This window comes from Eptatretus burgeri, chromosome 5 (genome assembly GCF_056783735.1).
Source record: "Eptatretus burgeri isolate ZD-2024b chromosome 5, Ebu_testis_v1, whole genome shotgun sequence".
Classification (NCBI taxonomy): domain Eukaryota; kingdom Metazoa; phylum Chordata; class Myxini; order Myxiniformes; family Myxinidae; genus Eptatretus; species Eptatretus burgeri.
Window position 1 is genome coordinate 41,649,305 of NC_140965.1, and position 27,483 is coordinate 41,676,787.

The 27,483-nt window shown below is 42.9% G+C and overlaps 1 protein-coding gene across 2 annotated transcripts in view; it reads left to right on the top strand.

Annotated features, from left to right (window-relative positions):
* Positions 1-3: 3 nt before the first annotated feature.
* LOC147026307 (netrin-G1-like) overlaps positions 4-27,483 on the top strand; it is a 189,735-nt gene continuing 162,255 nt past the window's right edge. The window contains exons 1-4 of one of the 2 annotated variants that reach the window (XM_085881591.1): positions 4-256; positions 436-1,015; positions 21,672-21,899; positions 26,123-26,538. In XM_085881591.1, coding sequence (XP_085737717.1) covers positions 668-1,015; positions 21,672-21,899; positions 26,123-26,538 — 992 coding nt within the window. In that variant the 5' untranslated portion in view covers positions 4-256; positions 436-667. Of the gene's footprint in view, positions 1,016-21,671; positions 21,900-26,122; positions 26,539-27,483 lie in introns of both variants that reach the window. The other variant, XM_085881592.1, reaches the window with a different exon arrangement.

Genomic DNA, 27,483 nt, shown 5'->3' on the forward strand with positions numbered 1-27,483 from the left:
GAGGAGGTGGATTTGAACCTGGTGCCTGAAGACCGTGCCTGGCCGTGTCCGCCCCCTGCAGACCTCGAGGCGCCAACGCATCACGTCGTTGGACAGACGCGAGTGCGGACCGATGTCCGTGCGCGGATCTCTGTCTGTCTGTGTGTGTGTGTCTCTCTGTCTGTCTGTGTGTGTGTCTGTCTGCGCCCCTGCGGGATCACCAAGTCCTTTCCGATCGGTCACACCTTGATCCCGTCCAGGTGCAAGTCCTGTCCAGGTGTGCGTCACACCGGTTTATGTGAACGGCTGCGTCGCACGCACGATCTGCCGATTGCGTGAGACGCTTTGCACGATCCCCGCTTTGTACATGTGCAGGACGTGCGGACACCGCGGCAGATGTTCCTGCTGCGGACTTTCGGCGCTCGTTTAACGACCACATGGTCATTTGTCTCGCAGGGTGCTCGTGTTCGAAGCGTCGTCGGCTTCGTCGTGAGCGAGTGAAACTTCGCAGCGACGTCATTGAGAAGGTTGAGGAGAGCGGAGATTGACAAAAAATAATGAGCAAACAAAGAACGGACGCAGCACTGAAAGTTGTGCGATTGGCGGCTGCGACACGCGAGGGCACCACGGTCCCTCGGACTGGACCCCTCTCGCCATTGTGCAGCGCGGTGCTGTTCCAGAGGCCGTGATGCGCACCCCCTCCTCTCGGAGCGCCGCTTCGCCGAGGCCGAGCCCAGGGCCGGGACGGGAGCGGCTCGGGGCGCCGGTGATGCGTCGAGCGGCTCGGGTCGTGGCCCCGGACCTCGCCCGCCTCGTGCTCGCCACGTGCCTCGCGCTCACCTGCGGCGGCGGCGCCGCGCGCGCCAACTACGACACGTGCCAACGCGCCGTCAGGTGGGACGTCGAAAGGGGCACGGACACCTGGGAGCTGGCCGCCTGTCGGCCCGAAAGCGTCGATCTGGGCCGCTTGGCACGGGTTCACGTCGAGCCCGCGGACGCGACCTGCGGACACCAACGCGAGCGCTTCTGCAACCTGGTAGGACGTTTGTACTTTGTCTCTCTACCTGCGTCTGTCTCCGTCAGCGGGTCACAACAACCACACTCTTAATTCATGGTGCTGCGCAACGCGGCAGGTGTCTCGCGATTACAACCAATTTCCCTTTTACTCCTTCACTTCCACAAACGTCCTTCGCTTTGTCCGTGTACCCATCGATCCGTTCGATCCATCCTACAATCAGGACTCAAATGTGCTTGGAACGGACCTCGCGTGTCTCTTGCTGTCTGCAAACATTTCTGTCGTGTAGTGTCGTACAGGTCGGTGTACAGGTGTGGAGAGAAAAATCATGGTTTTCCTTAATTTATTTACTTGCTTATTTGTTTGTTTATCTACATTCGGACTCCTATACCGATGTTTCGTCCTCTAGTCGTTTATTTATATATAATAACTAATCCATTGGAATGATATATCGGATGTCCATAGTCAATATTGATGAATATCCTTCAAACCGAACTGTCTTGGTGCACAGAGCGAACATAAGCTTGATTGCCAAGCTGTTGCCGCCTCGCTTGCCGCACTCATTGCGTGGTCTGTTGTTGGTTTTTAACATCTCATTGGAGTCCACTCTCGGGACTGAAGGCTCTTTATGTGTTTAAATATAATCTTTCTGATATACAGAGGGATCTATTGATTAATTTCGTTATTTATTTTGGACACAACGTCGAGGCACGTGGAAGAAATTGCTCAAACGCTGAACGGATCAGGAGCAGCAGAGATTGAAGGACGATGTGGAGGGAGACTTGGACAGACAATGAGGGGTACGGGAGGATGCCTGGGGTGGACAAGATGGATACGCAAGGAAACTCTCAGGAGGGAAAAATTGGAAATTTGGAAGGAAAAGGGAGGGAAGAAAAGATCATGGTTTTTTTTATTGGGATTGATCTAAGATGGTGGTTAATAGCTCTCTTTGAAGACTTTGTGGGGGGAGGGGGAAGAATGAGATTAAGAGAATGTGGAAGTTGTGTCCACAGGTGGGAAAAAATGAGTAACGGATGAGTGGTTAGTAGTGATCCTGGATTTTGGGAGTTTCACCAGAAGGGGATTGATGGTGGACTGCAGGTGCATCCTGCAGAATTCATTGTTACATAGGCTGATGACGTCATTTGTTTTGTTGATCACCTACCTTTACTACTTTATGATAACATTTTTGTCACCCCCCATTAATTATATATATATATATGAAGAGGCTGTCCTTTCACGTCTTCAGACGCATGGGGCTGTCGAGGCAGTTTCTCCTTGACTAGGGGGCACAATCCTGGACTGGTCGCCACTCCGACGCAGGATACTCAAATGGCTCGTTCTTCCCAGTAAGCTGGTATTCATGAATTAAAATCTGAAGCCAGCCACCTTTACCGTTCAGTGAACACCGGGTTTACACAGGAAAGGATGAATAACAAAAACGAGTAATGATAGACCAGAGAGGAACAGAATGGGAGGGAATCATCATGGATGAGCACATGAGATAATGATGGGTAGCACATTTGAAAAAAAAAAACTGAAGTGAAGAGGATGAGACAAAAGACACAGGGAGATGATTCCACCACAATTGGAAGAATGGGGGTGAATGAATGCAGATGGGCAACCGGTCTGGACTTTGAAGCAGTTTGGAGAATTGAACAGGTGAGGGTTTCTTGAGGATTGTATGTGACCTGGATCGGCTTTGGGAAGGATAGAAGTAGGCGAGGACGTGAGGAGCAAGGACAGATTTTATCTTATTTGCTTACTGTTCTGACTTCTGAGGTTCACTTTATTCACCAAGTTTCTAATTGGAACAACATTCGGTCGAGCGCATACCGTCGTCGGGATGAACAGTTTACGTTTTGTAACCCACTGATAGGCCGGATCTGCATCCGGACCTGAACCAACATCGAATCGGCTCAATGGTGAAGAATCACTCGTAAAATTCAAAAAATTCTCACATCCGGATCTGGATTCTGATCTTCACCAAAATCGAATTGATTTGTCGTGGTCACGCATCCAACCTGTCCACCAAGTTTCATCCGAATCCGTCCATGATGTTTTTTTCAGAGATTATCCTGCTCACAGACAGATGGACAAGGGTGAAAACATAACCTCTGCCCATCTTCGGTGGCAGCGGTAAAAACCATCAATGTCACGGTGCTTCTTACTTGGACCGGCATTGAATGCCTCGCATCATTTTGTAGTCTCACAAGAGACGGTTTGAGCCCAAAATAGTGTGTTGATTAAAGCTTTTGAAATCCTCCATGATAATTGCAAACTGCTCTTTTGTGATAACTGTTAATTTCTCGAACCAGGCTCGGTGGCATAATAATGGTTGGAGCGCCCGCTCTGAGTCTGGCAGGTCAGTGGTTCGAACCCCATCCGAGTCATACCAAGCATCTGTAAAAATGGTACGTGCTGCTTCCTTGATGCTCGGCGCTTAAAAGGATAGAGCACGGACAAACCATGCCGGAAAGGCAATGACAAACCACCCAGTGACCACCCAGTGTATACCCCTTGCCAAGTAACTGCTTCGCCAGCACCAACGCTCTGTAAAGAGTACGTTACATCACGATAATTAATTTCTTGAGCATTTGGCTATTCTTGTAGCTGCTTGCGAAGGCCACTTGTTACCCCCATAATTGGCTGGTGCAGTATTTACCAGGTGTAAAGGAGGGTATTCTTGGGTGTAAATGCCCGTAACTTTTCTGTATTCTTGATGCACAAACGGTGTTGCAGACATTATGGAAACGGCACAAGCGATGCACTCGATACAGGATTGACAAACAATGATGAATTATTGCAACTACATGCTGAATGTATTATTGGTACATTATTGGTACAATTGGTACAATATCATGGTATTATTGGTATTATTGGTACAATATCATGTTCTTGCAAATGCGTTGTACAATGCACTTGTTTGTTGTCTGTGAGCTGAGCTTTGTGCAGAACATGACACCTTGTTGTGTTTCTGCCTCGTCGTGCAGTTTGTCAATTAGGGTTGTGGATATTATTCCTAATGCCCGTATTACTCGCCACAATTCAGCCGGTTAGACCTTCTCAGTTGATGTAACTCGATACAGTCTCATCATTGTTTATATCTGGACTTTGTGGACTTCTGAGTGTTCCTTCAGCCTCTTTACCAGGAAGATCTTGTTTCATTGCATTTGCTACATGCTTGGGGTTATTGTCTTACTGGAAGATGAATCTGCACCCGATAAGTCGTGTTACTGACTCATCATGATGAATCAGTATCTGTTTGTACTTAATTGTCAGCAGTCAGGATTCAATTATTGTTATGTCGACTTCTGAGGTCATTTTGCAGAGATCTCTCTTTACAACTACTTCTTTACCTGACCCAATTATTCTCGTTTTCTGGAGGGGTCAGCCGGGGAAGGTTTTTGTTCCAAGCCTTTCATGAACAGCTTTGCCAGTCCTTATGTTCGACTGAGTATTGCAGGAGTTTGTAATTTGTTCAGGGAGCCGGTGATGACTCACCTACACTTCGCAAAGGACACCATAGGGTCTTTAACGTCCACCAATTAATGCTGGCAAACGGGATGCCAAGTTAAACGTCCATACGAAAAATCCTGCCTGAAAACACCAAGATGTTTATTACAAAAAAAACAAATATTGTTCATAGCTGGGTCAGGATTCGAACTTGGATCAGCGTATCCATCTGCACATCCATAGATGGCTCGATGGCTCAGAGGTGAATGTGTTTACCTCTAGGTTATCCTGCAAGCACCTTGTGAAACACGGATGTAGGTCATACATTTGTTGGTGTTTCTCACGCGGCAAATGTCAATCAGGTAATACACTATAACCATCACATCCAGGAATTTGCTTTGCATTTCCTCAAACTCTGCTGGTAGAGAAGTCACAATCACAACTAAGCTCGGAGGATCAACTTGGTGCACCACTTTAATTGCAGACTTCATTGGCCCAATAGCCTCCTGCATTGAAGTTCCTTGAAGGGGAGTCGGAGTATTATTATTACAGATTAAAAAGCTGGTCTCTTTATTTGTTCAATCAAAACATAAATTTATTGAGCACTTCTCCGTGCCATTGTTTCTCTCCCCTCCCCCCCCCCCCACCACAAAACCTGAAAATAAGTTTGTTAACAAAACATTTTGAAGGTGTCACTATCTTCTCTTGCTTATGAAACCTCCCGGTCTGTCTTCCTCTTTATTTATTTTCTCTAAAGTGCTTACCCAAACCATGAAACCTGAACCTAATAGCAAGGCTTTTAATCTTACCCTGTAGTATATTTGAAGGTTTATAATTGAATTTCAGACTTTGAGAATCACGATGAGCACATCTATATCGGCTAAAGGTTTGCAGCTGGACTGTGTGTTTGGTTTACCGGTGTGTGCTTCACTCGGTGCTGCACCGGCAACCCGCTGACTGCTATTGAGCCATTCAGGGACCTTACATTGATTCATTCATCTCAATTTGCCCTGTAATGGGAGTTTTCTCCTCCAAAAGTGTTTTTCTATAATTTCCAGCTTGGATCATTTTTTTTTTCTTTCTCCCATTCATCACTTTTGTTCACGGATAATTTTTGTAAATTTCATGGCGCCCAGCCATGCTTTGTGACAAGTTGGAGACAAATTTCGTGAAATAAAGTCTTGTTTGGAGTCCACATTATACGAGGTTTTGCCTCCCAGTCCATTGCAGGAATGGACTTTTCGTTTTTAGTGCACAACTCAAGCTTTATGGAACAGCTTATAAAATCATGGACTCTATCAAAAGCAAAGAAAATTACAGGAAGTGTAAAAACCAGATGCAAACATAAGGAATTAATGAAATAAAATGGGAATATCTGAATAAGTGAAAAATTGAAAGACCAAAAACAACTCTTGTGAGTAGTGCTGACCTCATATTGTGGGGATCTTGAACTTGTCATGGTTGTTGGTTCTAATCCAGCTGAAGGCAGTCAGTGTTGTGGATTTTGATCTGAAGATTTCTGGATAGCCAGCTAGACTCGATAGGATTATTGGAATGTCAGTAAAAATCCAGCTGTCTCATTAATGACTTTCAGTGAGGGCATTCAATTTATATTGTTATGCCAATGCTTTTTGAAAAAATGGGGGATATTGTAATCGGCTCAGTCTGTCCGTCCGTCACGCTATCTCTTCCTAAACAGTTGAGCAGAAATTCACCAAACTTGTGAGTTATGATCACCACATGGCAAAAAGGTGTAAGAGCAGTATCATTCGTCCAGGGGCAGAGTCAAATGGCAAAATACCAAAAAATGGAATTATGGGCACATTTTTGAACATCTTTTGATGAACCGTTGAATATACAATGAACATAAGGGGACGTATGAAATCTAACTTTTTGGGGGATTTGTCCCTCAGTTCATGCCCCCAACAAGTGGGGACTTGTGGTCACAGGAGTCAAAATGGGGGGAAATTTTGTTTTTAGCTCAAAATTTGATGTTGGGTCAATCCTGGTGGAACTTGATGCCATCTTTCAACTTTGCTTTAGGTGGGAATTTGCTCTGGCATGCCGCCATTGATTTCACTCTCGTTCATGTTATAAAAATCACACAAATTCGATAAAATGTTGCAGTTCCGGGGTCGGGGATCACCACGAGGGGACACATTTGGATTACTCCGCAGTCTGGTGTGTTGCTAAGCAACCACAAACGTCAATGAAACTTGCCAACTCTAACAGGGTTCCCCTTCTGACACTGTTTACCTGTTGGTGAGATCACCCCATCAATCAAGGTCTGTGCCCTCTACATATCTGCCTATCTATTCAAGTGCAGCTGAGGGAGAATCATAGGTATGCACTGGCTAGATTGGAGCCAATCACTTGGGATAAAACTTCCCATCTATCTATTATGTACATGCGTTGTCAGACCAATGAAGGAAAAGACGCAAACGAGGCAGATGTGATAGATAAGTTATTTATTGACACACAGACAAGCAAGCAATCATCAAACTCGTATTTACAAGCAAGCAAAAGGCACAGAAGAGTAGACTTGCTCTGAGTACGTATTCCCTTTCCACAGACTTACTTAGACAAAAGACATGGCCAGGATTCAATCAAGGAAGAAAGGAGATGAGAAAGAAGCAGAATGGAGTGTGGGGTGACATCTCTTACCTCGCACAACCACGTGGGGTTACGTTGGGCGAAATATTGTGAAGGGGAGTTATGATGGGAAGGAGGGCTGGGTGGAGTGTCAGAAGTGTGTGGTGTGAGTGTATATGGAGCAGCGTGACACCACAGCGACTCCACTGTGCTCGTTAGCTCATGCTGCCACTTGCCTCCAGGCCTGGCATGATGTGCTCCTGCCCTTGAATTCCAGTGCAGCTGGATGCTGGATCCAGTGCCACCCACACTCCGACAGACAGTCCCGAACAGGCAGTCTGATATACACTCGCGGCGCCTTTCATTCATCAACAGCCCCCAGGGCATAAACAACCACTGTGAATGCTCCTTACATTCCGTCCCTGGAGTATCGACAAACAGTGGTCCCTGGCGCCTCAACAACAGTCCCCAGGGCATCAAAAGCAGCTGCGAACCGAGCCGAGTCCTGGCCTTTTTAGCACCATGACAGGCGAGGCTTAAAGGGCGCAAACCTCAGGCGAGCATCTTCCTCATTGGTGCATGTCTGACAGGGGTGGGTGCAGCTATCAGGTTCTGGAAAATCCCCGCTTCATGATGTTCAGATGGCGACGTGAGCCCCCGCCCCACCCCTCTTGTGCCCAGCAGCAAGGGAGCACTTCCCCCCACCTCCACTCCCTCTTTCATGCTCAAACGTTCCACTGAATAGCATGCACTGTGGTGTGTATGTCCTTTTGTATGCAAGATGTCCTTTGTACTGGACAGTATGGGAGAAGTGTTTTACTTTATTTCCTACTTGAGAAGCATTGTCCCACATGATGAATGTGAAAGGACAGGAAAGGAAGAAAAGAGGGTAATCCGATTGGTATGAAGGATTAATCTTCTCTAATGGTGAGGGACGAATAAACAGGCGGTGAATAATATGAGTGAATAGGCAGAAGAATGGACGGTTAATTGGGACTAATAAAATATTGAGTGGTTAGGAAGATAGACGCACTGAATGTGCTTAATAAAATAATGTGTGGATGGAATGGTAATGGAGAGGAATACAGATGGACCGAGGGACAACGGGGGACCTACTGCGGAGTTGAAGGTAAGGCCGATGGGGTGAAGGAGGGGTTATTGAAGTGAGGTTTGATGAAGCAGATTATTGGTGAATTGAGAGAATGGTTGAAAGTAGCAGAGGGGGGACGACATCACGCCAAGGATATGCAGCCTAACCTCAATGCATTTCCCCCCCCCCCAAATCCCTGCACAAGGGGCAAAGGTCTACCTACCACATAAACTAATGAAATAACTCATTCTATTCTAAGGAATCCTTCGTGTACATGAATGCTCTCTCCCGGGATACATTTCCAAAATCCATCATAATATTTAACATCGGAGTCTGACAGCATGGTACGAATGTAGCGCACTTGTGTCAGAGCTGTCTTTTCTGGGTTGGGTTTTTGGACACAACTATAAAACAGTTCTATTAGTGTTTCACAGGGAGTACGTTGAATCACAAAGTGCGGCATCCCTCACCATACTCGGATGGACGTTGTGCAGCAGACCTATCTGCCAGCATTAGCTTCTGCTGGCAGACGATAACGATCGCACTGTGCCTTACAATAAACACGATGTGAGTTATCACCAGCATCCTGCCTAAATTTGAAAAATGCTTGCCCTCGCTCTCACCAACCTGTACATGGCAGGCGAGTATGTCAAAAGCCCTCAACATGAGTTAAGGGAGGTTATTATTTGGAGGAGGGCTGGCAGGATGGCCGAAAGGCATGCACACTTTCCTCTAAGCTTTTTAGGCTGGGTTAGAATCCCGACCCAGCTATGAAGTCTTCCTGGTGTTTGCCAGGCAGGGTGATTCATCAACGTGCAAGTCGTCCCTCAGATGGAAGTTAAACTGGGTGTCCCATCTCCCGCATTAGTTGGTGGATTTTAAAGATCCCACGGTGTCCTTCGTGAAGAGTAGGTGAATATCCAAATTCCTGCTCTAACTACTGCTGGGAAGATGATGGCAAACCACCGAGTAACATGCTTCGGCAGCACCGATGCTCTGTAACAGATTATGACACATCACAATCACAATCGGAATCAGAATTGTTCTGCGGTCGACTGACATAAGCTGGTTTGATGATTATGATGGTGGTGATAGAACCACACAACAGATGTGGGGGGCGTAACGATGAAAGCTACGAGTATCTTGCCTAAAATAAATCAGAGTGGCCCAAGTCTACAAAAGTAAGATTAGAACAGTGGATAATTCCACAAAGAGGATATTATTCTTATTATGTATGCAATATCTGGCTGAATTTTTGATCCACCTTTCTGTACACAACATGTGGAAGTGCTTTGAACTCCACACTCCACAGACTCTCCTTTCAATCTGTGTGAAGTATAAATAGGAACTCGTTCCTCACAATTTAATGCAAAACTCCAACCTATGACAGTTTTGCAGGAACACAATTATTATAAATTGAATATATTGTGTTAAAAAGTTGCAAAATTAGACGAAGTATACCAAACCAGTAAGTACTGTACTGTATATAAGACAGACAGACAGACAGACAGACAGACAGACAGACAGACAGACAGACAGACAGACAGACAGAAAAAGAAATACATGTGGACACATTTAACTAGACTTGGTGGTGTAATGCTTATGGCGTTCACTCCGAGTCTGGGAGATCGGTGGTTTGAGTCCGACCCTGGCTTCGTCTTTCCAAAGACTTCAATAATGGTACATGTTGTTTCTTTGCTTTATGCTCAGCATTTGAAGGATGGAGCATGCATAAACCCCATATTTGGTATCCATAGGGAGGAGGAAATTCTTTCTTGGTTACCCCATTGAGTGCGGAGAGAAAAGAGGCATCACAAACTTGTACGGCATTCTGTGGAGTGCATAATTCCGCCAGGCTGAACAGTTTAAGCTTTGTATCCCACTGACGGACTGTATCTGAACCAAAATCGAATTGGCTTGTTCTTGTCACCCAACTAACTCATCCACCAAGTTTTGCCATGATCTGTCCACTTCGTTTTGAAATATTGTGCTCGAAAAAGTTTTTGGCCCTATCTCTTAATGCTGAGGAATCTCTTTAAAAATTAAAAAAAATTGGTGTCTCCAGATCCAGATCTGGAATTTTTCACTGAAATCGAATTAATTTGTCTTTGTCACACACCCAACTTGTCTACCAAGTTTTGTCTGAATCCTTTTTTAACTTTTTGAGATATCCTGCTCACTGACATTAAGACAGACAGGCAAACAGTGGTGAAAACAACCACCGTCTATCCTCGGTGGAGGAGGTAAAGTTGGTGCTGCTGGTACCCAGGGTGCTCTTGACGGATGTCGCTTCCCTGAAGTTTGGTGGCTGTGTTTGTCTGTAGCCAAGTCCATTGTTGTCGCATATTTTTTCTGCATGTGTGTGAGATTTGTGTGGCAGCTCCTCCACACCGTAGACCCTGTGGAAAATAAAACACACCCGTATCTGAAGGAAGCAGTTCAGTTTGGTATTTTTAATATGAAATAGGCAAAGCCTAGAAACAAACAAAACCCATTAGAATTACCCTTTAGAACTCTCTAGAATTATCCTTTAGAACCCATTCGAATTACCCTTAAGAATAGCCCTTCAATAATTCCCTTTAGAACCCATTCAAACCATCCTTTGGAATAAGCCTGGAGTTTATCGGCGAAGTAGATTACCAACTTATCGTTGCCTTGTAGTGTGGTGTTCAGTTAGTTCAACTGCCCAAACATAACTAGGTAGGCAAGTTTGACATTCCATTCTGGCTGATTCCATTCAGACAGCAAATCCTTCTTCCCATGAATATCAAGGAATAGCTGGATCTCATCTCTGAGCTCAAAGATTCGGCGAACAACATTACCTCTGGACAGCCAGCGAACCTGTACGTAGAGCAGTGGACTTTCTTGTTCGGAGTCCATATCTTGGCACAGTCTCTTGAACAGCCAAGTGTTCAAAGCACGCGCCTTGACGTAGTTGACCGTTTTGATGATTGTATTCATCGGCTCAAGCAGTGGCTGGGAAGAGTTTTCGAAGCCCCAGCCTGTCGGTGAATCATACAATGTATACACATTGCATCAGGAGCTTTTCCCCTTTACTAAGGTGTGGAATCCTGACTTCGAGCCGAGCATGGCAGGCGCACCGTCCGTACACATGCCACATACTCCCGCCCAGCTCAATCTTTTCTCTTCAAAAAAAGCATGACACTTTTTTCCATGACATCTTCACCTTTTGTTGTCTCTTCCAGCTTATGGCAGAAAAGAAACTCTTCTTTCAAATTTTGACCCTTAACGTGGCGAACAAAAACCATGAGTTGCGAGCAGGACGAAACGTCAGTCGACTCATCAAGCTGGATGCTGAAAACCCTCGTGTTATTTATCTTCTCCACTACTTGATCTTTAATATCGGTCGGCATATCATATCTCATGCTTCACTGTGTTGTTAGACAATGATATTACATGAAGTTTCTCGACACTCTTCTCACCTAGCATCAGTCTCACCATTGTCTTCGCACATGGCAGCATCAATTCTTCACCGATGGTACTGTATGCGGCTTCTTTTTCCGTGCAATCTCGAGGGATACGAGATAGGATGCTTCGACAGTGGGCTGCATTTTGTTGCTGGAATGATCCACTTGAATCAAGACGTTGGTGCTTCAACCTTTCTTTCTGCCTTTCGAAATAGGATCAATCCCTATCAACATAGTCTGGGTGCTGAGACTGGAGATGTTGTTTCAATTTACTTGCCTTTAACAGCTTAGCAGTCACGATCATCAAACAGATCAAACATTGTGGTTTCAAAATCCCCTTCTCTGTAATATTCGTGAATCCATTGTCAAAGCAATTGTCAAGAAATCCACGTTTTTTTTCCCCACTTGCCATTCCTGGATTGTCTTAGTACTGTGGCTTGTAGTCATGGGGTGCACCCTAGATCACAGTCTAAAGGTTCTGCGTAGGCCCTGGTCCCATGCGCTGAAAACACGGCTCTGATTGGCCGATAGAAGCCATCCGTCGATTGGAATTCAAACCTGGAAGTGCCCTGAAAATTACTCCAAATTTCCCCAAAGGCCAAATTTCTCTCGCAGCAATCACCGATAAGCATGTAAATCAAAAAATGCAACAAGTTCCTACTGTTATCTATGAGATTTCAAGCCTCCAAATGTGATCTTGTCAAATCTCATGGCTGCGAGAATCAGCGCTAAACGCAGATTTCAATCGCCTGGTACCAGGGCATCCCCCTGTGGTGATATCCTGTGGCCGAGGTTGTCATGGGGTATGTCTTATGTCACGTGTACACCTGATGATTGCGCCATTTTCTAGGAAACTGGCTGCTTCTGATTCTGGGAACTGTGATTGAAACACCAGTCCTGTCCCCAGAAACGATGGAAACAAGGGCAAAGAATGATTAGTGAAGTGTTTGGAGGTTTATCCTTTCCAAGATTATGCATTGTTATGGAAATGACATTGATATTTTTATTTTTTAATATGATTGTCAGGAACGCTCATTACCTCCAAGGAGAAGCCAAATTACCCCTTTGAGGGTAATTACCCCCAAGTTGGAAATCCCGGCAAAAGGGAACCACCCCCTTGGAACGACTCTTTGGAATCAAATATGCTGTGTTAGAAAGGTTCTTCTTTTTCATTTTTGACAGATGCACTGACGGATGGAAGGAAGGACATAGTCAAGTGTTGAAGCGGCTTCACCGCTTAAAAAAAACATAGGAAATACCTCCATGAAATGAGCATTTAATGAGAAGAGGGAATTGGGGGAAGATTTGGGACACAGGGTGCATAAAAACAACCCCTGCAAAAACTATTCTTGGCCAATGACAATAAGTGCCAATGTATTATTCCTGGTATTGATCTGTTATAGATTGTTTGCAGCCTGATAAAGTCCTAATTTAGCAAAGTTGTTGCAACTCCCAGCCCAATACCATGAGATTGCCATGTATTTGTAATTTTCTAACTGACAAAACACCAGTTTCTCTTCCAACAGAAGTTGAAAAGCCATCTTGGAATATGTGTTGTTCCTGATCATTCTGATTGTGAGGTTTGAGCAAGAAGAATGGAAGGTTCATGTTGCTTTGTTCATTGTCTATTCATATTATTTCTTATTTGTAAGTGCTGCTTTATTGGGCCTGGTGATTTAGGATGCCGCAGCTGGATTGGCTCATGATTGAAGCTGGTTTTCTTTATCCCGCCTCGGAAATATTTTCATGATCTCGATTTGAATCTCTGTGATTCCTCCTATTTCTTTAGTTGCTGGTAACTGAGCATTGGTTGGCATTCAGATGTTCAGATGATCTTCGAAAAAAAAAAATTAAAAATTGTGACCACCTTCACCCTCATTTGCTTTGGTGGGATTCCTGTCATAAGATTATGATACACAGGTACTGCTATTGCACCGTTTGTAATAATTTAACATTGGTACATCAGTGAATACCATTAGTACAACACTGTAGTCTATCAATGATTAGATGTATCCTTTTTGTAAGGCTCCTGGTTGTTCCAAAGTAGGTGTGAGCCAACTTTCGGGCGATCTGCATCAATTTCTTGCATTGATTCGCAACTTTCTTCATATGTTTCTTCGAAGTTAGGAATTTGTCAAAGTACACACACAAATCATTTGGATGAAGAAATTTTCGCTCGGTGATCTGCAAATTTTATATGGAGCTTCATCAGTTTGGTGCCGAGTCTAAACTGTGATAGTGCAATTTTTGCTGCATTCAATGATATATACACCTGTCTTCTAACCAGGTGCTGAGCTTATCTGAGGCTGTTTGCAAAACCTCTCTTACTTCAGGACTGTTGTGCCTTAAACAAACGAAAAAATGAATTGGACACAAAATCTAGGCTCAGGGAAGAGTGAGGAGACTAAGGGTAAAAGGGCAATTTACTGACAGTAGGACAGTGGAACTTCCTTTGAACACAACAGGCAAGGGAGAGAAAGAACTGGAAAATAGGAGGGAGGAAGGAGGTAACACGGTGAACTGCAAGTAAGAGGGTTGAGTTTGGTAGGGTTAATGGGCATAGAAAGATCGCGAGTCAGGATGGAGGATGAAATAAGATGCTGGTGCACCGCTTGCCTGAAGTCTGGGAGGGATGGGTGCAATTGAACAGTCTGGAATGCAGATCCACAAATGGGAGAAAAAGAGGAACAAAATATTTTTGAGGTATGTGGGAAGCATTAATTTTGTGATTTTTAACCAGGAGGGGGTGACTGGAAGAATGTGTGTGTCCTGGAGGATCGGAAAGCTCAACAAGTGGAGAGAGCTGGACCAAATGAGAGCCAGTAATAAAAGAGTTCCACCAACCTGTCTGTGATGTGAAATTCACAGGCCTTGTGTTTCAGCTTCATCATGGAAGATGTCAATAATGTTGAGAGCTTCATATTTCATCGATCCCAGAATAGATATGATGCTGGGGTGTCAACCCCATAGGGGAGAGCATGACTCCATTGAGTGATGAATCAAGGCTGTGTAGGCTGTGAGTAGTTCTGATTTGCCAAGGAATGGCCTGAATCGATCATGGAGCCCAGTCTGTGGCTTTTTTTGCCAGCTTTGCTATATGGTCGACACAGGATGGATCATGGCTGTCATTGGGATGGGTAATATAAGACACCATGTAAAGTCACCTGCAAAAAGGAAGATAATTTTTCAAACCATCTGAAAGGTGCTTTATGTAGATGGAGAACTTGACTCTCAGGTATTGCCTTGAGGCACTCCAGATTTGTTTTCATTTATAACAATGCATTGACTGACAATGCATAATGCCAGACTGTGTGAAATGCTCGAGAGATATCCAGATGGACGCTCTTGTTTGAGATTTGGAGCCTCAGACAATTGCTGAGAGAGAAGCGGTCCAATGTCCATCATTGAGTGACCGGGACAGAATCCAAACTGGCTGTTTGAACAAGTCATCTGTCGATGTCGTTACTTCAGCACCGGCTATATGACACCTTTGTTTGTTATTTTGTATGGTACATGTGACGACAGAACAGGATATTTTGATATAGCTTCTGTGGGATCAATATCAATAATAGTCGTGTGTCCGGATCAGCCATCCCTGAAGGTGACGGATGAGCAGCAAGACCAACTCTCAGCTAAATTAGCATATTCTATTGAATTGTGAATGAATGACTTGCAAGCATAAAGGATCCGATAACAGTGAAGAATATGTTTGAGCTGGAAAAGGCTTGCGCTTGAAATCGTTTTTAAAGTGTGGGTATCCCAAGAAAGGTCACCGCAAAGGGCAGACCAAATAATTTGAAACAACTTCGGTCAGCCAAAATCTGAGCAAAAAAAAAAAATTAACAGAGCGGGATATTTAGTGTCGATTATAAAAGGGAATCCGAGGAACTTTACGTTTGGACAAATATCTCAGAGAAAGACACATTCCAGGGAGATGATTTTGAACATTTTCCCGAATGCAAATAGAAGAGAATCAACCATGCTTTTTTAAAATGTATTTATTTATTTATCTATTATTTATTTATTTTCAGACACAATTGGAGGTTAATTTAATTTACTCTCATAGAATGTTGTAGATTCATTTCCATGCAAATTTATATGTCGCCTGCAGGTAGCATGACGTAATCAGAACCACATCGTGAGGCATGACTCCAATTGCATCACCCGCAGAGCCAAAGGGCCTTTGCTCAATATAACACGTATTTTGCTCATGGGATGGGCAGAAGTGGCTTTGTGCCTGTTTCTCGACTGTCTGCGTAAAATGTTCCTATTATCGGTGTTTGTAATTTATGTCATACTAGTCGCCACGCATCATGCTGAGGATGCATGGCATATACCATATGGTTGGTAAAGGTGTTACAAATAAACTCCTCAGGACTGGTATGGTTAGCCAAAATGATGAGCGTGGCATTAACGAAGACAATAAAACTGATTAAACAAAAAGAAAAATGTGGCACAAAGGGTAAAACACATATATTGTTCGCATGGAGTTTGTGCTTTTGAATAGGCCTGCACAGGTGATAGCAAGGAGCAGATGTGACAATGAATCCAGAAAACATCCTTGACTTGAGAAAACATTCTCTCCTCCTCTGGAAATATGGCTCTAAAAGGGTACCTCTGATGCATTTCCTATTAACTTGCATCATTATGACAGCAACCTTGCACCGGCTTATTAAATTTTCCATAGTTCAATCCACAGTGACTGAACTCCATTAGATATTCTGACAGACCCGTTTAACATTCACTTGAAGATCCAAGGTAGTGTTGCCACTGGCCGGTGTAGGATAGCCGAGAGGTCCGTGCATTTGCCTCTTCTGAGCCATCTTGCCTGGGTTTGAATCTCGATCCAGCTATAAGCTGTCATCCTGGCGTTTTGCAGGTCGGTGGAAGATAAAGATCACAAAGTGTCTTTTTTGAAAGGTGGGCAAGTTTTCATTGGCACCCTGGACAATTTACAAATTCCTGCCCTAAATCTCTCGCCAACCCACACTTGTTAGGTGTGTCGATTATATACCAATTCCCCAACATGAGTTGAGGAAGGCCTTCATTCTGCAGTGGATTGCATTTAGGCTGGTGTTTAGTGTTTGTCATCTTTGAATGGTTGCCTATGTCATTTTTAGAGAAATTCCTTGTGTGGACGTTCATATAAATAACCGCGTTCATCGTTTCATCCTATCCCAGAGCCCTAAATGGGATCATCAAATGAATGTTCCAAACTGGTTTCATCTTACGAAGAGATAACTTGTTCCCAACCGAAAAGCCGCTCAGATAGAAAAAAAGGAATGGAAGGCAAATGGGGAGTCAGAGAAAGAGATTTGGAATGCCATCCAAATGGGAAATATTATACAATTATAACCTAACATTACATATGCTTAAATTAAAAACCTGCCAGAGAGCGAAGCCATAAACTAACAGTTTAAAAACTGCAGAATGCGAATCCTGAATTGTTTACATTGCCATTCGATTGATCCATTTGGTATTCCGTTTTGATTACATAGCCGATGTTGTGATCGATCGTAGGTTGAAAAGGTTCAAATCCAATATATCTCGTTGATATGCATTTTTACACTCGTGTTGTCACAGTTCCCTATGAATTATTATGACAGTTCCTGGCGTCCTTGCTCTGCATGCTATGTTCCACTTTGTGAGCATTAGAAAATGTAGGAAGAAATTTCCAAAAGCAGCAATGAAGTAATGTTTTGGACTATGTGAGGTTCGTGGTTTCCATTGTTCGACTGCGGCTTGTTTGGAGGTGTTGACGAGCTCGCACCACCTTGGGATTCTCCAGTGGATCACACATTTGATGGTGAGGAAACTGTTGTTAGCGGTTAATTTTCTCTTCGCCACTTCAGCGCGAGTGTGCTGGAACGCACATAAATGTGAGTTGCCTTGTAATTCAATAAGGCGGTTTGTTTTTAGCTCACGAAGAAGCCTCACCTGTCCAGTTCTGAAGATCTAATCAAGTTCTTGCTGTGCAGACTATTGGACTTTTTGTGCAAGGAAGAAGAGAGAACTATCTCAAGAGAACTGACCTCACAAATGTGCTGTGGCTGTCTCCAAAAGCATCAACATGTGAACACAGCACCATCATCGGACCGGCACCACCATCATCGGAATGCTCTCAAGGCTCCCACTTGTGATTTTTCACACCATGAGACAGCGCCATAGTCTGGTTTCTTGTGCTCCATTGGATGTTCAGTCTTCACGTACTTATCGACACATTGACCCACATGTCTTCAATCGATACGATCACTCTAGATCGCCGGGTTTTGGTGGTCATGTTCTGCTCATGCTCTTAATCACATCCATGCTGCCAAAGCATTAATTAAGCAGAGCATACAATGGGTTGTTTGCCATTACTCTTCCCAATGGTCATCGACGCAGGAATTTGCAATTTGGCATGAGGAACCGCACACACTGGAGTACTCTTCAAAAAAAAAAAAACCTCCTTCAAAAGGGGTTTTTAAACGATGAAGCCGCTTCAATATCTGGCTATGTCCATCCGTCTGTCCGTCCATAAAAAATGAAGAATGAGAGCCTGTCTAACCCACCATGTTTAATTCTAAAGGTTAACTCTAATGAGCTCTAAATGGTGATGCTAAAAGGTTCTAAAAGGTTCTGAAGGGTAATTCTAAAAGGTTCTAAAGGGTAATTCTAAAGAGCTCTAAAAGGTTCTGAAGGGTAATTCTAAAAGGTTCGAAAGGGTTTTTCTAAAAGGTTCTGAAGGGTCTTGTCATGGGATGGGAGTTCCTTTAGATATTCTAAAAGGTTCTAATGGGTGACTGAAAGGTTCTAAATGGTAATTCTAAAGGATAATTCTAAAGGGTTCTAAATGGTAATTATAAAAGGTTCTAAAGAGTAACTCTAAAAGGTTCTGAAGGGTGATTAGAAAAGGTTCTAAAGGGTAATTCTAAAAGGTTCTGAAGGGTGACTAAAAGGTTCTAAAGGGTAATTCTAAGAGGTTCTGAAGCGTAATTCTCAAGGGTTCGAAAGGGTATTTCTAAAAGGTTCTGAAAGGTAAGTCAAATGTTCTGAAGGGTCTTGTCATGGGATGGGAGTCCTTTTAGATATTCTAAATGGTTCTAATGGGTGACTGAAAGGTTCTAAAGGATAATTCTAAAGAGTAATTCTAAAAGGTTCTAAAGGGTGATTCTTAAAGGTTCTGAAGGGTGATTATAAAAGGTTCTAAAGGGTAATTCTACAAGGTTCTGAAGGGTGAATAAAAGGTTCCAAAGGGTAAGTCTAAAGAGTTCTAAAAGGTTCTAAATGGTAGTTCTAGAAGGATCTAAAGGGTTATTCTAAAGCATTCTAAATGGTAATTATAAAAGGTTATACAGGGTTTTTCTAAAGGGTTCTAAATGGTAATTATAAAAGGTAATTCTAAAGGGTTCTAAATGGTAATTCTAAAAGGTTCTGAAGGGTAATTCTAAATGGTGGTAATAAAAGGTTTTAAAGGGTTCCAAAGGGTAATTCTAAAGAGTTCTAAAAGGATCTAAAGGGCTATTCTAAAGCATTCTAAATGGTAATTCTAAAAGGTTCTAGAGGGTTATTATAAAGGGTTCTAAATGGTAATTATTAAAAGTTCTAAAGCATTCTAAATGGTAATTATCAAAGGTTCTGAAGTGTAATTCTAAAGGGTTCAAATTGGTAATTATAAAAGGTTCTAAATGGCAATTATAAAAGGTTCCAAAGGGTTATAAATGGTAATTATAGTGAGTTTTAAAGGGTAATTGTAGTTAGTTCTCAAGGGTAATTCTGGTGGGTTCTCAAGGGGGTTTGTAAAGAGTTCCAAAAGGTAATTCCAACGGGTTTCTTTCATTTCTTGGCTTTGCCAATTTCACATTATAAATGCCAAACTGAACCGCTTCCTTTGGGCACGGGTGCCATATTTTTGGTTCCCGGGCGCCAGCAGTGACCACTATTTTCGTTGTGTCTCTGTGTCTGTTTGTGACTCTCTCCAGAGCATAGCTCCGTGACGTTTGATGTGATCTTGATGAACCTTGGACACAAGCTAGATATCATGGTCTAGTTGTGTCTTTTTGTATCAGGGGCGTCCCACGCCCCTTGTGGGCGGAGCCACGCCCACTTTAACTTTTTTTTGTTTTTACTTGAATTTTTTCTCGCAATTTCATTTCCTAGAAGCTGTGCGTAATGTCCATAAGTACAACATATAAAAATATCCGATTTGATTTGATCAATTTTGACGGAGGAGATATGTTTTTACGGTAGGGCTTCCTCAAAAGCTTCCACTAACTCAATTGTACCTATCGTGGCATTGTTCAATAATGCCCGCGCACCATCGTCGCCTCCCGGCTAGTTATTGTTACTTATTCATTTTAAACTTCCACCATTGAATACCATCAGGCGTGACACCCAGCTTAAGATATCTTTATAAGATGGTGTACTCATTGATGCAACGGCCTGCCTTGACTAACCAGGATCATGGCATTTTATCATGAGTTCAGTAATTGAGCCCAAATAGACAGGTCAAAATCGAGTATGCTATTTTCTGGGAACTCTCATTTTCAATTCCACTCTTCTTATCTTCGACCTTATGTGTTCAGAAGGTTTCCGCTCGAGCTTGTGTATAATTGAATCAAAATTTTCTTATACATTGTTGGTAGTACTTTCATCTCAGGTAACGTTACAATAAATTATTAAATTACACATAATAAACCATCAACAGAAGTACAGTGAAAACTCTTAAATCCGAAGTTCCAAAATCCGAAATATCCCAAAATTTGAACTTCAAAAAAAAATTAAAATTATTATTTATTGGGGGGGGGGGGAAATATATATATATATATATATATATATATATATATATATATATATATATATATATATATATATATATACATATACTTATTAATTCCTCATCTAATACCGATTCATTTGTTGGTGTGATGGCCATATTCAAGAAAGAGTTCACTCTTGTGAGCCATATTTGGGCAGTTGCACGTTCATGGGACTCAGTGACACAACCAACATTCAAAAATACATGGCATAACTTATGGCCACTTGCCATGTTCGATGACACTGAGCAACCTAAAGACTTTGGAGGTTTTAAACTTTCAAGTGAGAAGATTCATGCAGCAGAAGTGATACGTTACGCAAAGGGTATGATCACTGAAGTGGCCAAGGACTTTCATGAAGATGACATCGTGGAGTGCATGAATTGTGACAGTGAAGCACCTTTGGTCTGCCAGATGAAGGATGAAGAGATTATGGTTAACCCCAATGAAGAAAATAATGATGACAGTGAAAGTGACAGTGAAGAAAAAAAAATAGCAGAAGATGACCATTGATCAGGGAATAAAACTTGGACAACAGCATTATATAAACTTCTGGCAGGGGATGATTTTTATCTCAACAAGAAATGATGAATGTTTACCTTCCCTAAGAGAAACTAATTAAGGAGAAACCCACACAGCATTATAAACAAACTTTAAGTGGTATTTCAACTTCTTCATAAAGCCTATGTATCCTCCTTTACCCCTCATTCTTCCCCACATCCCTGACTTGTCCAACTCTCCCTCTATTTTGTCCTTCAACCCTGTTGTTTGTTGCCCCCCCCCCCACCTCACTCTCTACTGTTCCTTTTGTTCTGTTGCATCCTGATCCATTCAGTGGTATCGCTCTTCCACAAGCCTTGACTTTGTATACAAATAAATAAATAAAGTTTCATATTCTAAAAATCTGAAAAATTCTTTAATCTGAATACTGTTCGGTACCAAGGAATTCAGATTTGAGGCTTTTCACTGTACCGTACTTATCTTTTGAATCCCATCTTCCGGAAATCATGGCCCGGCTTTTAATCGCCATGCACAGCAGCAATTGCTGCTCTCACGGTGGTGCATGATATGTCACACGAGTAACTTATAGATGCGCTTTCTTTTATGGATTACCTGTCTTTAATGCCATTGTCATGACAATAAGTATGAGAGAGATTACCATCAACTCTAGTGACTTCCTGTGTGATCCCACTTTGGAACTGTTTCCGACCGTTCTCGCTCTTCGGCTTCTCTGCAGCCCATTTTCATTGTGCAATTATTTTGTGTACATGATGGAGAGAAATAGATTATATGCAGTTAGTTCTCACTCTCTGCAGGAAAACCCTTATATGTGCAGCCAGGAATGTGATGCCACCATGCCGGAGCTCGCACACCCACCAGAGCTCATGTTTGATGTGGAGAGACGTGGGCGGCCAACGTTTTGGCAAAGCGTACCCTGGCGTCATTACCCCGAACCATTCCATGTCTTCCTAACATTGTCGTGGAACAAGACTGTGGTGCTGACTGAGGACATCGTCATCGCATTCCCCTTCGGTTGGCCCAAGGCAAGCAACACTTCCCATGCTCTCGCAACCGGTTACTTTGAACCTGATGGCCTATTTTTTTATTATTCAACCCAGACACAAGCTGTGGTAATTTCCATTTCAGAGAAGAAGGAACTGCAGGCATAAAAGCAGCCTCAACATTCTAATGAGGAGAAGGAGTTAGACAAGACAGACAATGACGATGATGGAGAATTCGTTGAAGTTGCAGTGTCAAAATAAAATGGTGGCATGTATTTTGTGTTTGGATATTGGCAATTTGAATACAGAAACGACCCCTCTCATTCAATGCTTACGATGTGATCCATCTGCCTCTAATGAATTCAACGGCCTAATTTTCTGTATTTCTAAGTGTGCCAATGGTATCGCGTAGTAGTCTTTAAAAAAAATAAATGGGATTTTACTACCAAGCTAACTGTTTCCAATTTGCATGCATTCATTTATTCCCTCTGAAGGTATTGATTCCACAGATGCTTGCCTTAAGGCCCAGCAAGAAACACACCGTTAACTGTGAAAGTGACACGGCACTAGAAAAATACCCAGAAGCAAAGCTTTCCCCCATTATTGCAGGATAGCAACATTCTAAATTATTGGAAAATGCTCTCTCCCTGTCCCATCATCTGTATTTTGACCTACAGATGCCAGTGGAGTAGTCTTAACCGACTGTGAACGCTACATGCAAGGACCGCTCATCACATGTTTATAAGTGGAAACAGAGAGCCCAGTCTGTACCCCATCATCATTATCAGACAGTCTGACACGTAGTACAGGACTGTGTTCAGAGGAGATTCAGTGAGTCCTTTGTCGATATACGAACCATGCTGCAGTCAAATGGCTCTCTTACTAGCTCTTACCAGCCTGGTGTTGGCTTAGTGGCTAGGGTGACTGGCTTGGGATCTTAGGGTCCTGAGTTCGAGCCCTATTTGCTGCTGAATTAACACAAGGTGGGGTTGACTCAACCTGTCATCCTTCTGAGGTTGGCGAAATGAGTACCAGTGGCGGGCACAGCATCAGCAGCACATCCGCGTTTCCAAGAAATGATAGCTACCCAGCAGCCAAGCTGCCATATCTCCATAACCATAAAACCTATCAGCCTGAAACTTTCCATGCATACCAAGAGTGTACTGGTATCGGGACACAGCATCAGTGGCATAGTTGTGCCCCAACAAAATGATAGCTACCCAGCAGCCAAGCTGCCGTACACAAGAAGAAGAAGACGACTAGTTCTTCAATTATAGCTGTCCACAAGATCATATGAAAGAAGAATCACCAGATATTTATTTGGTTGTGCTCACCAATTATGATGAGTCTTTTTAGAATCAGGCTGACTAAATGTATTAATATGGAGAAAGCATACTTCAGGGCAAGAAGCACACTACACTCTCGAGGAACTTTTTCAAGAAAGGGCCATTTGCTAACATTGAGAGAAGAAAAAGAGGAAGGATGGAAAAGGATCTATGGTACAAGGGAGTGAAGTGATGGGTGTGGGAGGGGGGGTCCTGGGTGTACCACTCTCTCCCCAAGCGGTGAAATTTTGTAATTTTAACCCATACATTCCAAGATGCTCTTTTATGCAAAGTTAAAGCAGAATGATCTCCATTTTCCTGATGAATTTATACCTGGTTAATTCAATCTATCAGTTTATCGACTTCATTTCACTGGGAGTTTGGGGTGTTGGGGGAGGGGGGAGTTAAAACTGAAGGGATCAGGTTGAGGGGATCAAGGAGAGTAGGTTGAGTAACTATTGGAGCATGTATACTTGGCAGTGTATTACTGGGTTTTAGTGTAAGACAATAGATATTACTTTACTCGGAATATCAGATGTATACATGTTTGAAGATAGGAGTAAGTTTGATGAAAGCAGCGTGTTGGTCGGTCTAACGCAGGGGTTCAGTGAGAAATGACACTTGATTTGAGTAAAATAGAAAACATGGTTTTTGTTTGTTTGCCCCCCCCCCCCCATAATGATGCAAGAGACTGTCTGCGGCATCATGTGCATCATCTCTTCAAGACGAGCTGTAGCAATCCTCAAAGCAAGGAGAAAGGAGAGATTGTGTTCAGACATAAATTGCGTTGTTAATTAGAACAACATCTCTTGAAGACAGCAATGTGACTTGTTGTTCAAAGTATATTTCCACATGTACATATTCAATGATGCCTTGCTTTGTCGGCCACTATGATTCTCATATTCTATTTATATGGAGGCTAAGAGCAGGGATGGGGCGAGAAGGGATATTGGATACAAAGGTGTTCCCGATATCTTTTCTAGAGGGGGAACTCTAAATCAGGATATGGACATTCTTAGTAGATGGAAGGATTATTTTAAGGACTTGCTAAATGTAGAGAATGGGAGGGATGTATTGGGAAAGATTGGCAAGGTTCAAGGGCCAGAAGGAGGTATAGAGTGGGAGGAGGTCGTGGCAGCTCTCAGGAAACAAATATAAAGAAAGCAAGTGGATCATCATGGGTCGGGTGGAGTGGACTTGCATAGTCATCCTGCAGTATTCTCTGCAAAGGCAAGCCGTTGCAGGATGCAGTAATGCTTTTTGGGGGAGGGGGGGGTGGTAAGGGGAGACTTTAAGTTGGCTGCCTCTCAGCTCTGTAAATTTTCTTCACCAGATTCAGTGGTGTGACAGTTAGAGCCCAATCACAGGGTTTGCTTGACAACCAATAAGAACACAAGACTATGCGATGATGTGCAGCAGATCCTCCCCGTTCATGGGGGTTACGTTCTTGAAAAACACCGCGTTAGGCAAAAACCGTGATACGCAAAGTTAAAACGTTATGAGAAAAATAGGGTAAGGGGAATCGGCTCTAAAATTTATCGACTATTTTGCCGAAACTACAGTCGTACCAATGCAAAACATTTAAAATCGTACTTACCTTTTACGATGACAATGACGGAGGGCATTTGAGGTTATTGAGATGACATCGACATCCCTGGCTTGTGGTAGTCAGGGTCATCAGACTTTGTGCAGGAGGTGATCTTTGTCCGCTTTGCCTTGTTCTGCATGTCATTGTATAGATCTCCGTGTAAGGCGCCATGACAGCGTCCATCTCACACTTGATTTTCAAGCACCTCTCATTGAAGACTTCTTCTTCTGTTGGTTTTAGCTGTGTTTTCAGTGCCGCGAGGCTCTATATCTGGCATGCAACTAAATACTTCAGCTGGAGCAGACAAGTATGGGGAACTTTATGTTGTTTGACCTGTTTCTTTTATAAATTTCAACAACGGTTGTAGAGTAGAGGGTGCTTTTGGCTCAATCAGCACAGTGTGTCCGGTACACGTGACCAGCTGATCCCCATCTCTCTCGGGCAGAGTGGAAGAGGTGCCATCTGGGTCCCCTGTACCGAGGACATAGTGTGAAGATGTGATCCAAATCTTCGGGAACCTTACACCACACGATATCAAACTAAATCATGCGACATCACTTGATAACAGTCCGTGGGAACGAAATCGAAAGAGCAACTGAGTTTGTGATGGAGGTCAGTGTGGGGTTGTGTTGCATTTATCGGGTTGGAAGGGCTTTGTTTTGGGTTATTATTCTGCCCGACCACCATCCCACCTCCTGGTCGATGAGCACATGGTCCTTTTTTGGGGGGGGGGGGGTGCTTTGGACCTAAATATTTTTTGTGCCTTGGGCCCTGGAAAATATTAGTCCGGTTCTACTCCAAGCCCCCCTTCCCCACCCCGTCAGATCTCAGTCATCGATGGTTCGATGAAATTGAAAAATTTCACATGCCTAGATCGTCATGTAATGAACGCGATGTTGAAATTATGTTTTTTCACATTATGTTCATTTATCTAATTATTGCCTATTTCGTTATATTTACGCTTTATGCATTTTGCACAGAAACCACCAATTCTTAACATTGCATACAAAGTGTACAATATCCAAGAATTATGTTTGTCAAGTTGAAAATCATAATGTTTGCTTATTTTGGGTGAATTTGACATTTCTGAACATACAACAGGCAAAAAATCGAAAATATCATAGTGGTAGAGAAAAAGTCATGAGCGGAGAATTCAAAATCCCCAGCGGTTGTGAAAAAATTTTGGAAAAATGTCGAGGGGTCTTCCTAGACCCCCACACTCCTAATGCAGTTGGAGTTAAATATTTTCAGAATAGGAACCTTCATGCATAGATTAGATAGAGTGCAATCCCATTTATTTATTTTTTTCATCAAACTGAAAAGATTGTGCAAGAATTTTGTCTTCCCCGTAGGCTATGGTGCTGGAGAAGAGCTTGGATTATGGACAGACATGGCAGCCATTGCAGTACTATGCTGATAACTGCCTGGAGGAGTTTGAAATGGAGCCACAAAGCAGTCACCAGCTAACGCAAAGCACAAGTATACTTATATTCTGCACAGAGGACTATGCACATCCCTTTATGTTGGGGGAAATCAAGATGTTGCGCTTTGAGCTGAAGGACCGATTTGCACTTTTTGCTGGGCCTCACCATGACAACTTGGCTTCGTTGTATGGGCGACTCGACACAAACCCCGGCCTGAGGGACTTCTTCATGCTCACGGATCTACGTCTACGTCTTCTTCATCCTGCCACTGGTGGTACCTTGGTGGACAATGAGAACCTAATCAAGTACTTCTACGCCATATCAGACATAAGCCTACATGGCAGGTGAGTGACGGTTTTGCACGAGAAGCAAATACTTTCAGTACATTGTAGCAAGTGAATGTCAAGGGCTCTTTGTTTTATTTAATGATGAGAAATGTTTCATTGTTTGAGGTTTATATGAGACTAGCAGAAGCTTGTGGTAAAAATACCATGATGAACGACAAAAAAACGACAAAGGCACTCGGTAGAGCACATACCTCTGCCACATAATGCTTGGTCCATGAGAACATATCGGTCCCATTACATTTTTGAGATATCATGCTATTTCTCATTTTTCACCCTATCTCTCAATGGTGAAGAATCACTTTATAAATTGTAGTTGTCGGATCCGGATCAGGATCTTCACCAAAATCTGATCAGTTCGTCCTTATCGCACACCCAACCTGTCCACAAAATTTCATTCGGATCTGTCTGCAACTTTTTGAGATATCATTTTGACACAAACAAACAAACAAACAAACAAACAGACAGAAAGAGGTGAACACATAACCTCCTTCACCCTTGGTGGTGGAGGTAAAAAGGAAGCCTTTTATTCTTGTGTTGTTTGAAAGAGCTCAAAACTGGGAAGGTCATGAAAAAATGTCTTGAGTTGTTGTGTGCACCTGGTGCTTAAAGAAAAGAAGAGAGTAAAATGAGTTTAGCAACTTGATTTATTCTACAAATTGATTGGGTCAACTTTCCATTGATTACAGAGCCTTCAGAAAGTAATCACACCTCTTGACTTTTTTCACATTTTGTTGTCACAGCCAGAATTAAAAATGGATGAAATTGAAAAAATTTTCATCACTGATCTACAAAAAATACCTCATAATGACAAAGTTAAAATATGTTTTTCAAAGTTTTTACAACTTATTTGAAAATGAAAAGCTGAAATGTCTTGTGTCCGTCAAAAAGTATTCAGCCTACTGTGTCAATACTTTGTAGAATTGTTTTTGGCAGCAATTACAG